At 47.1% G+C, this 10410-nt stretch overlaps 1 protein-coding gene across 1 annotated transcript; it reads left to right on the top strand.

Annotated features, from left to right (window-relative positions):
* Positions 1-1182: 1182 nt before the first annotated feature.
* On the top strand, positions 1183-6338 carry ING2 (inhibitor of growth family member 2). Its single transcript, XM_075500248.1, has 2 exons — positions 1183-1505; positions 5064-6338. The coding sequence occupies exons 1-2, from the start codon at positions 1316-1318 to the stop codon at positions 5732-5734; spliced, it is 861 nt and encodes a 286-aa protein (XP_075356363.1). The 5' UTR covers positions 1183-1315; the 3' UTR covers positions 5735-6338.
* The last annotated feature ends 4072 nt before the right edge of the window (positions 6339-10410 follow it).

Here is a 10410-nt window from a genome sequence, read left to right as displayed (position 1 = left end):
CAAATATGTTTTGTATTATCTCCTGAAAATGTGGGAAGGTTCGGGATTATGACTGAAAATACAGTGCAGAGTTTCACGGCCTATACAGGGAACAAGCGTAATCCGTGACAGCAGCAACACGCCCTCGAGATAAACTCCTCAAGGTCTCCAAGGGCAGAGAATGTTTGGGGAAGAGCGAATAAACACGGGAAGACTGACCAGAGAAGGGCGTTAATAAACACACCCACGAGAGCAAGAGGAGGCACGCCTGAGGGACCCTCGTGAACCTCTCCCCTGAGACGCTCGCAGTCCCCAGGGCCAGGTCACAGCGCCGCTCCCCGCCCTGCTAACAACCCTGCAGCGGCGGAAGCTCACCGAAAACTGGAGGTAAAACGAAGTCTCTCACACCTGGCGGTCCTTTCTGCTCTCTTCGCCTTCACCTCACACAGGTGCAACAGGGCCGCGCCCGACGCAGGGGACACACGCCGGCCCCCGCCGCCCCTCAGGGAGGGCGGCGAGTGGCATGGCGAGGGGGCACCGCCGGCCTGCGGGCGGCTCGGCGAGGCTGGGCGCAGAGATGGCGGGCGCAGGCAGCGCGGCGCTGCCCGAGGGACGAACGCGTCCGGCCGTTGGGGGAGCCGCCGCCCCGCCCCGCGCGCGTGGCGCCTCAGCGCCCCCCGCAACGGCCGTCCGCCCCCGCCCACACACGGGCGCCGCCGGGGCACCTGGCGCGGGGAGGGGCGGGGCGGGGCGAGCCGCTTGGTCACAGCCGCCTCGCTGCGCGCCGCTGTCGGGCTGCGGGGCGCCGGCAGCCCCCCGTGGCGACCGCCTCCATCACCCGGCGACCCCACGCCGCCCGCCGCCGGGGCTAGCACTCCGCCCCGGCCGCGGAAACGGCGGACGCGTGCGCCTTTAAGGAAGGCTCCGCCTCCGCGCTGGCTCCCGCCCCTTGCCGCGCGCCGGGCCAGTAGGGGCGGGCGAGAGGGGAAGGCGGGAGAATGCGAACCCCTCGCAGCGCCGCCAGCCGCGCCTTATAAGGGCAGGACCTCGCGCATGCGCGCAGCACAGCGGCCAGGGGCGGGGGCTCCGAGTGGGTTTTGCTTCGGCGGCGGTACCGCGGCGGGAAGGGGCGCGGGACCCCGCGGAGGGGTGGCCCGGCCCAGCCCAGCCCAGCCCGGCGGCGCGCTCTCCCACCCGACGGCCCCCCGCAGCGTCTTCGGCCCAGCCCGGCCCGCGCAGCTCGGCCGCCGGCGGGCGGAGGGGCGGCGGCAGGAGGGAGCGGAGCGGGGCCGCCGCGGGGACCCCGCGCCCGGTGCGGGCGGTGCGGCGGCGGCGGATGTGCTGCTGGCGCGGGGGGATGATGCTGGCGGGGCCGCAGCTGGTGGCGGGGCCGGCGGCGCCGGGCGGGGAGCGGGCCCGGCTGCTCTCGCTCTACGTGCAGGACTACCTGGAGTGCGTGGAGTCGCTGCCGCTGGACATCCAGCGCAACGCCTCACTGCTGCGGGAGATGGACACGCAGTGCCAAGGTGGGCGCCGCCGCGGGACGCGGCCTCCGCCACAGGGCACCGGGCGGGGGGAAGGGAGGGCCCCCCGCCGCACATGCGCCCGGCGCGGAGGGGCTGGGGCCGGGGCGGGCCCGGCGGAGGGGGGGTGGGCGCCGGGGTGGGCCCCCTGCCGGGGCCTGCGCGGGGCTGAGCCCGCGGCGCTGCCGGGACGCCGCGCTCGGCGTCTGCCGGGGCGGGCGGCGGCCCGTCCCTCCGGGGGAAGGCGCCCCGCGGCGGCGGTGGCCCCGCCTCGGGGGCGGTGGGAGCCGGCGGTGCCGCGCTGCCCGGAGCTAGGCCCCGGCTCCGCGCGGGGGCCCGCTCCGCCGTGCGGGGCCGCTCCCGCCCCGCTTGCTCCCTCCCCGCTTCCCCCCGCCGGGCAGCCCTGCTGATGGAAGCGGCGGCGGTGCTGCTGGAGGCGGGGGCACGGGAGGCGGTTTTACGGCTCGCTCTGCCCCGCCGCCGCCGCGCGGGGGTGGGGGTGCCGCGTCCCGGCCGAGCCGTGCCGCGCCGCCCTGCCCCCGTCCCGCGGCACATCGCGGCTCTCCGAACCGTCCCGCCGGGGGTTAGCGCACGGGGGGGGGGGGGCGCCGCGTACGTGTTCGCGGTGTGCCCTCGGGTAACGGAGGGGGTCCACAGAGCGGGAAGTTACCCTGAACTTCAGTCAAAGCTATGGCTTCTTCCGAAATGCGGGTTAAATATCAATTAAATCCATTATGCCTCCCACTCTTGGGCCACGCAGCCGCGGTATCTTTTACTTCTAATTACTGCCTACCGCCTAATCCGGCGGTGGGACCCGCTCCTGGAGAGCGTTACTGCTTGAGCCGTACAGCAGAGGACGAGTGGCGTGGACCCGCGGCAGGAGGGGGGGATTTTGGTCCCGTGGAGTAGGAACTAGAGCCGTATCTCCCTCCCTCGTGGGAGGCTTTCTTCACTGTGGATAAGAGGGGACCGTTAAGGCCTTTCAGACGTTAAATGTAAACGGATTCTTTCAATTATCTTTCTAATTACCCAGGAAGATACATAAGAACAGGCTTTTGTAAGTTTTCTGTGTTTTTAAAGTCTAAAGGGCACAGGCTTGTCTGCAGCGTTTTGAATTCTTAGTCAAGGCTGGACTGCCTAGCAGGCTCTTTATCTGATCTGTGGTGACAACGCTCTAGATCTGTCTCGAATAGATTCAATCTTTTATTTAGGCTATATCTCCTATACATATTCCTCCAGCCACTAATACCGTACTGGGTCAAAGCAGAGGTTTGTTGCTAGTTTTACCAAAGTCTTCAGCTGTTTTAAAAAACAACAACAACAACAAAGAAAACCCAAACCCCTAAAAATTTGATAAAAATATTTTTGGCCCAAGTCTGAAGATGTAAAAGCAGTACTGTATAACTTCAGCTAATTTAAAGGGTAGTGATAGTTCATGCAGGAGGGACAAAGCCACTCCTGTGCTTGGAAAACTGAAGTCCTTTTAGCTTTTATTAGCTCCACCAAACTTAATCAGATTATCTGTAATGAACACTTGGCCCTGGCTTGTGTTGTGTGTTTTGGGTTTGTTTTTTTTTAACAGGGGTTTCAGAGCTATTTAGTTGAGCGTATGGATGCCTTCTCTAATCTTAGGGAGCAACAAGGAGTTTGGTTAAGTTGCATCTCTCTCAATCCAAAAGTTCTCTCTTCTTTTTGAAGGCCAGTGATCCATTTAGTGTGCAGCATATCTTCACGGGCTACATCCAGGGAGTCATCAGCGTAGGGTGAATGTTATTCTCTGTCACTGTGTGAAAAAGCTAACAGTTATTGCTTGTGGGCTCTTCTGGGCAAGGGTGTTCCCAATATGGGTAATCTGTGTAACTACACCTACACTTATTTTTTTCCCCTCAAAAAAAGGCTGGGTGGGAGATAGCGTGGCTGCAGAATATTGTACTCTGGTTGCGCATTTCTAGTTCAACAGCCTACAAAGTACCCTACTCCATGCTTTTCAGGAGCAGAGGGTAAGATTCCGCCCCACCCTGTCAGGGCAACAGGCGAGTAATGCAGCTGAAGATGCAGGGAGACAAAGCTTGTGTTTTTACTGGTAGCTCAAATGCTAGTATTGAGAAAAAAATAGGTTAAGTGAGTTATTGGACAGGCAGAGTAGTGATTTTTCTCTTCCCGTAGTGAAAGTCTGGAATAGAACAAAATGCTGTTGGCTCCTGTTGTCATACAGGTTTGAGAATTTATAGTAAAAAGCGGCTGTTGATGCTTAAGCTGCTGTTTCAAGATGTCAGCAGGAAAAATACCACTGTGAACAATATTGAGATAATATCTATGGCTTCCATTTAGCACAAGATTGAATCATTTCACAACTGGACAATGCAGACAAATTCTTTAAAAACGAAAGCGAGTTTGTGAAACGCAGGTCTTTAGGATGAGATAGGTTATACTGCATATCTTCTTGCTTTAGAAGTAAATAGTTTACTGCCATTTATAAACTCCCTTGCCTGTTCAAATAAAATCCTTAAGTTGTTTCTGAAGGAACCAGTACCATATCTAACACTGTGCATCACGTTTCACTGTCAGTTCTACTAATCTATTTCCTTCCACTTTAGCAATTTCTCTGTCTTTTATGTATCGGTCTAGTGTAACTTTTGGTCTGGAAAATATTATTTTAAAATCCAGCAATATAGAACAATAGAATACAGACTAAGACTGGCTTGTAAGGCGATATTTGGGGTCATTAAACTTGCTTCTAAGAACTAAACTTTATGAAAGATTCACAGCAACTCATCCAGTTATTTTGCATGACTTGCAAGAAGAAAAGCTTAGAAGTCAAACTGTGAGCCACCCATTACTAGTTGCTTAAAATACCCTGTGATGCACTAAACATTAGGTCACCTATTCTGAAAAGTTCAGCCTCGATTTAACATGCAACTTGCTGTAATTTGTCTTGGGTAAGAGGAAAAGCATTTTGAGTGGTTTAAGTTGATTTAAATCCTGCTTGTAAATTTGCTGTTGTGTAACTTCAGTTGTCATGCTCCTGTTATGTCTACTTGAAAGTGTAATACCAAACCTTTAAATGAATAAGAAGGGGAAGGCAGAGGACCTGGATATCCTAATTCTGGAGTGTTATATATAATGATATATAATGATTATATGAATTCTAAATTTCTTCCTGTGATACAATAAGCTATTGCTTTGGTTTGTAGGCCAGGGTTTTAGAACTACTGTGGTAAGATTTCTCAACAGAAATACCTGCTTTTTCAGATGGAGGCAGGGTCTAGACTATCCACGCTCCAGCAGCTATGGTCCCCTTTCTTGTGTTATCCTTTCTTTTTCCAATGACTAAAATAAGCTTGCTTTTTCTTAGAAGTTGAGAATTTTTTCTTGCAACATATTGTGATCTTAAACACTGGTTTGATGACCACATGCACTTGAAGAAAATATCCGATCTAGCCCACTAGGGTATACTGTAATTAAAATTTGTACTATTTCTCATCAGTTAGAAATACATTTCTATATTTTCTTGAGTATGTTCCATCTTGTGTAATTATTCCTATTATCTTTATTTTATAGAAGCATTAAAAGAAATAGATGATGTCTATGAAAAATACAAGTCAGAAAATGATCCTGTTCAGAAGAAGCGCTTGCAGCAGCATCTTCAGCGTGCATTAATCAACAGCCAAGAACTTGGAGATGAAAAAATTCAAATAGTTACTCAGATGCTAGAACTGGTAGAGAATAGAGCCCGGCAAATGGAAACACACTCTCAGTGTTTTCAAGATCTGTCTGAGAACGAAAAGCCTCTAGAAAAGGCAAAGATGGAGTCCTGCCAGCCAGAGAGATCTTCACGTAGACCTCGTCGCCAGCGAACCAGCGAAAGCCGTGATCTGTGCCATATAGCAAATGGTATCGATGACTGCGATGATCAGCCGCCTAAAGAAAAAAGATCTAAATCTTCCAAGAAGAAAAAACGCTCCAAAGCCAAACAAGAGAGGGAGGTTTCACCTGTAGAATTTGCAATTGATCCCAATGAACCAACTTACTGCTTATGCAACCAAGTGTCTTACGGTGAAATGATAGGATGTGATAACGAACAGTGTCCTATCGAGTGGTTCCACTTTTCGTGTGTTGGACTCACCTACAAACCAAAGGGGAAATGGTATTGCCCCAAGTGCAGAGGAGACAATGAGAAAACTATGGACAAATGTACTGACAAATCAAAAAAGGATAGAAGATCGAGGTAGTGAAAGCAATTCATGTTTTAAAGAGTTGCTCCTTTTATATTAAAATGTTTAATTTCCAGAGAACGCTGTTTTAGGAAATGCATAAGACTATGCAATAATTTTTAATCTATAATATTAATGGAGTATTAAAAGCTGTTAAACTTTCTGTGATCTTTAACTTTCTGCACTGAATAACCAAATAATTGAAACAGGGTGGCTTCAGACCTTCACAGAAGACATTACAAGCATATGGCGCTTGGTTTCAATTTAACCCCATTAGTATTTTAAAGAACCTTGTGAATCTTGAAATAATGGTGGTGGGAAAGATACTGAAGAACTTTTCATGTTATGGGAAAGGTGTTGAAAGGCCTCACGTAACTGCTAGAATCTTAACAACTGAATTTGTTCTTTATCCCAGGTCTTAAGTTTTCAGGTTTTGTGTTAACATCACACATTTGGAATTAGGGGTTTTGAATTCTGCTGTAACTGTAAAAGTCTTCCGAGCTAAAAGCAGACCTCTTCAGTGACTTTCATATGACCAGTATGTTATTTCAAGGAAGAAAATACCACTAACTTAACCTTTTTTTTTTTTTGTCAATATTAAACTCTTGTCTTTGTGACTTTACACTTGGGAGTCAATTTTTGGATATGATAGAATTATGGTGTATATGCAGTTCTGGATATTCTTAGTAGGTCTTGTTTGGGTTCTGTTGAGCATCCTGATGTGGTCTTTATTGTTTAAGATGGTCTCTCTAATGCCAAAACTGTTTCTTTGATTGTTTATGTTTTGCCACTGCCTATAGAAGCCTTGAAGTGGTAGAAGGATCCCTTGAGAGGAGGGGATATTGACATCTCAGGGAACAGGAATTGCAAATGTGATGAAATCTTCGTCATGATCAATCTCTAGAGAGTTGAAACATGACTGGTATTCTCTGGGATGTAAACTTTGCTTTTCCTTAAGTGGTATGTGTGTACGTGTGGCCACACCTGGGTTTAGGCACAGCACCACAGTTCTTGGACTTGGGCAGCTATCTAAAAAACCTGAAGGCAAAAGCTTTCAATAAAAGTTTTGATAGATAATAAAAAACAAAACATAAGCATGACTGGCACAGAGCCAGTAGACAAATCGCAGCACGTTTCTGACAGGGTAAGTAACAGTGTTGTCCTGAAGTATTCCCGTAGTGTCTAAACACTACTTGGGTGGTAGTTAAAAGTGAACTTCCTCACCTCCACTTCTTAGAGGAGGTGGAAGAAAGATGAAAACAACTGTTCCTGCTCCTTTGCAATGGGAGATGCTAATAGAGGAGAAGTGAGTGGTGTACCTGGTGTATCAAAGCTTGCACCTAGGGTTCCTGCTCAGCAGTGCTCTTCCTTAAGCCTGCCTGTGCCCTTGTGGGCTTGGCAAGGCAGACAGAGCAGCTCTGCAGGGCTGGGTGTGGGGGTTATCTCTGTGGGCTGCAAGTGCTCAGAAGTCCCCAAAGGTCTCTGCTCTTTGCTGCTAAGGTCTCCCTTGACAGCACAGAGGGAGAAGCGACACCATCTCTGGCCAAGCCTGACTGAAAAGCAGTTGTGCTGAGCTGAGAGCGGCGCAGAAGGCAGATGAGCAAAAGCAAGCCACGATGGATGAATGCCATCAAAGCTCCCTGCTGCATCTCCACTAGAGGGCTGTGACGGCTGGGGCTGGAGGGCTGGATGCACTGCGCTTGGCATAAAGAAACCCTCAGTGCTGTTGGGCCAGATGGTATGAATCAATGTGCAGGACTCTAAATATTATAAGCTACGTAAAATACCGAGCCTGTTTCCACAGTTATGATCTGATTCCTTAACAGGATTTAGCATTTGCAAGTAATACTAGTTAACATATGGCAGGGGAGCGTAAAGCCAGTGTTTTGAATTTTTGCTCTAAAATTGTAGGTTTATTAAGTGGACTAGTGCCACTGGGGAGACCTGTACCACAATAAGCAAACAGCTCTTGCAGGAAACTACTGTAAGGGCTCCGACCCATCAGCAGGGTAGGAGAGAAGGTAAACCTTATCCCAAGGCCCTGTTGTGCTTTCCAGGCCTAGTGGCTAATCTGAGGTTGCAAAGATAGGCTTCTTGAGGGGCCTGGATCATGGCTACTGATAGAGAATGATCAGGCCAGCCATTGGAGACAAGTGTCATAAGTCCTCCTCTGTGCATTTTACTCCTTTTTCTATTTGTTATGGCTTAGTGATTCTTAAATTTCCTTCTTGGGATGACTGGTTGGGAGCCTTGGACTGGGGATTGTATCAACATCATGTGTCTACCTAAAATGGCGATACTCCCTAGTATTAAAAAACAAACATTGCTTAAGTAAACACTGAAGTTGCAGAACAAAGTACAAGTGAAATTGTAACCATTAACATTACTAATTTATCTTGAAAAGTATTGCTTGAATTTCTACTGGCTAAATCAAGAATACTTTTTTCCAAGGCAGAGGAGAAAGCTGGGAGCCTTATATAATTGTTCATCTGGAATAATTGCTAAAGTAGGAAGCATATGTTGTGGTGTTACAGAAAGAAAATTTTAGATTCTGAAAGTGGTCCAGATAAATATCTCTAATGCAGGGATGCTTTCTTTTATGCTAATGGCCCTTCTAGCAGGGAATATGAATTCTCAAGGTTTCCAGTGAAGATATTGCTGGGGAAACAGCACTTGCTTGCCTAATACATGGAATTACTCACATGCAGCAATAATTCATTTAATAAGCAGATTAGCAGTGTGCCTCAAATATACCTGGGTGCATCTAAAATTACCTCTTTTAAATACTCTGGCTAATTTGCTTTTAAAACGTACATGAGAAAAGATCTGATGTTATCGGGCACTTAGCATTTCACCACCTTTTTTAACCAAACCCAGATTTTGTGGTTTTGCATCTGTTTTCATAGAAGATCAATGGTAATTGCTGAAGATGTACATAAGATGCTAGTATGAAATCAGAAGGGTAAGCAGAGAACTCTTATGTTGCTTCTTCATGTTGAGTTCCTTTTCTTAAAGGGATGAACCTCACTAGTGAAGTGAAAATGAAAAGTAAACACTGTTAAACCTGTTCATCTTCAAGATATGTATTGACTGTCATGAAGGAAGTCTAGCTTCTTGCAAAAAAAAAAAAAATCTGGGCAACAAACACTTTGGAAGTTGAGAAGTTGATAGAAGCGTATGTAACTACACAGGAAACTACTTCCTCTTTGGGAAAATTAATGCTACATCCTAATTCAGCATAGGTTACATTTTGTTTTCTTGAAGCTTACAAAAATATGGTGCACTTCTAAGTTCTTGCTTTTTGCCTTTCAGTTTTGAAGTAATGCAAGTTCATCGGCAGCAAAAGGTCCCCATAAACTATTTAAAAGGAATGGTATCAGAGCAAGAGTGTTTCTTGATCATTGTCCCATGGACCAGCTTGATTGGTTTGATTAAATTACCAAAGATTAAACTTTAAAGCAAAACAAAAAATACACCTAATAAAAAGCTTACTGTTTTGAAAACAAAATTAGCAATTTAATAATATTTGCTGTCTATATTATAAGGCCATTTACTATCCTCAGCAGTTACTGCATTTTTTTTGAATTCTGGCAGGTCTGGAATAGTACACAAACTTAATACAGGTTTCCTCCAGTTGCTGTGTATTACTTTATTCTGTTGTGTAAGCTGCCTGAATCCAAATACAGTTAATTACCAGCCACGATAGGTACAACTTCTTTAAGTGTAGTCTTCTGCATGCTATTGTATGTTCATACCTGAAAAGCACGATAATACCTCTGTATTTAAACTAGTTTAAACTGTATTTCCATGCTAAGCATTAATCCAGAAATGGTAATGTGGTACTGACAAGTCTTGAAACTGGTACAGAAGGGTGGTAAGTGAAATGCCCCATTCTTCCCTGAATTTACCTAAGACTTTTCCATTTTGGATGTTCTTTTAAAGCTGAAGTGGGCCTTTGTAAAGAAGATGGCATTTCCTAACTTTGAAGACTTTTTCTTCATTTAAAAGCCTCTAACTTCAGCTTGAAGGAAACTACTACAGTTTGCCTGAATTCATACTTAAAAATGAGCAGTTTGGCACTTCTGTGGCTTGTACCATTTCTAACTGCAGCAGATCTGATTCTTAATCTGGGTTTTTATTTGTTAGACTCCGCTGGGCTGAACTGCACCCTGTTCAGCCCCTAAAACCCAAAACCCAACCAGTCTATTGGCACACAACTGCAGCAATTGCCACACCAGAAAGTTAAGAGCTTAGTTTTTTCTCCCCCTTATCTGCATACATATTTCTCTTATTAAGAGGTCTCATCTCCAGTAGCTCTGCAAGTCTTTGACAATGGCACCTCAGACTGAAAAAATACTGCAGGTTTCATATAAAAGCCCAACTTGCTTTAAATGCTGCAATCTAATCTAGACCTTTTTTTTCCCCATACATACCTGAATCTAACAGAACAATGATAAAAGCCCCTGTAAATTGTGAAGATGCTTTACCACATCAGGTAATACGCCTGAAGTTCTTTTATTGCATATTTCAAAGCTTATACTATCTTGGTAGTTATTGCTTGCTGAAGCCTGCTTTAAACTCAAATGACAGATGTATTAGTCCTGAAAAGCAGCCTATCTGCTCAGTGAGTCTCAGCAAAGAAATGTATTGTGGGCAAAGAAAAAGCAACTTGCTTATGCTATAGCTTAGAAGTA

This window comes from Mycteria americana, chromosome 4 (genome assembly GCF_035582795.1).
Source record: "Mycteria americana isolate JAX WOST 10 ecotype Jacksonville Zoo and Gardens chromosome 4, USCA_MyAme_1.0, whole genome shotgun sequence".
Lineage (NCBI taxonomy): Eukaryota > Metazoa > Chordata > Aves > Ciconiiformes > Ciconiidae > Mycteria > Mycteria americana.
The sequence above is the reverse complement of the archived record's forward strand: the minus strand, read 5'-3'. Positions and strand labels throughout refer to the sequence as shown.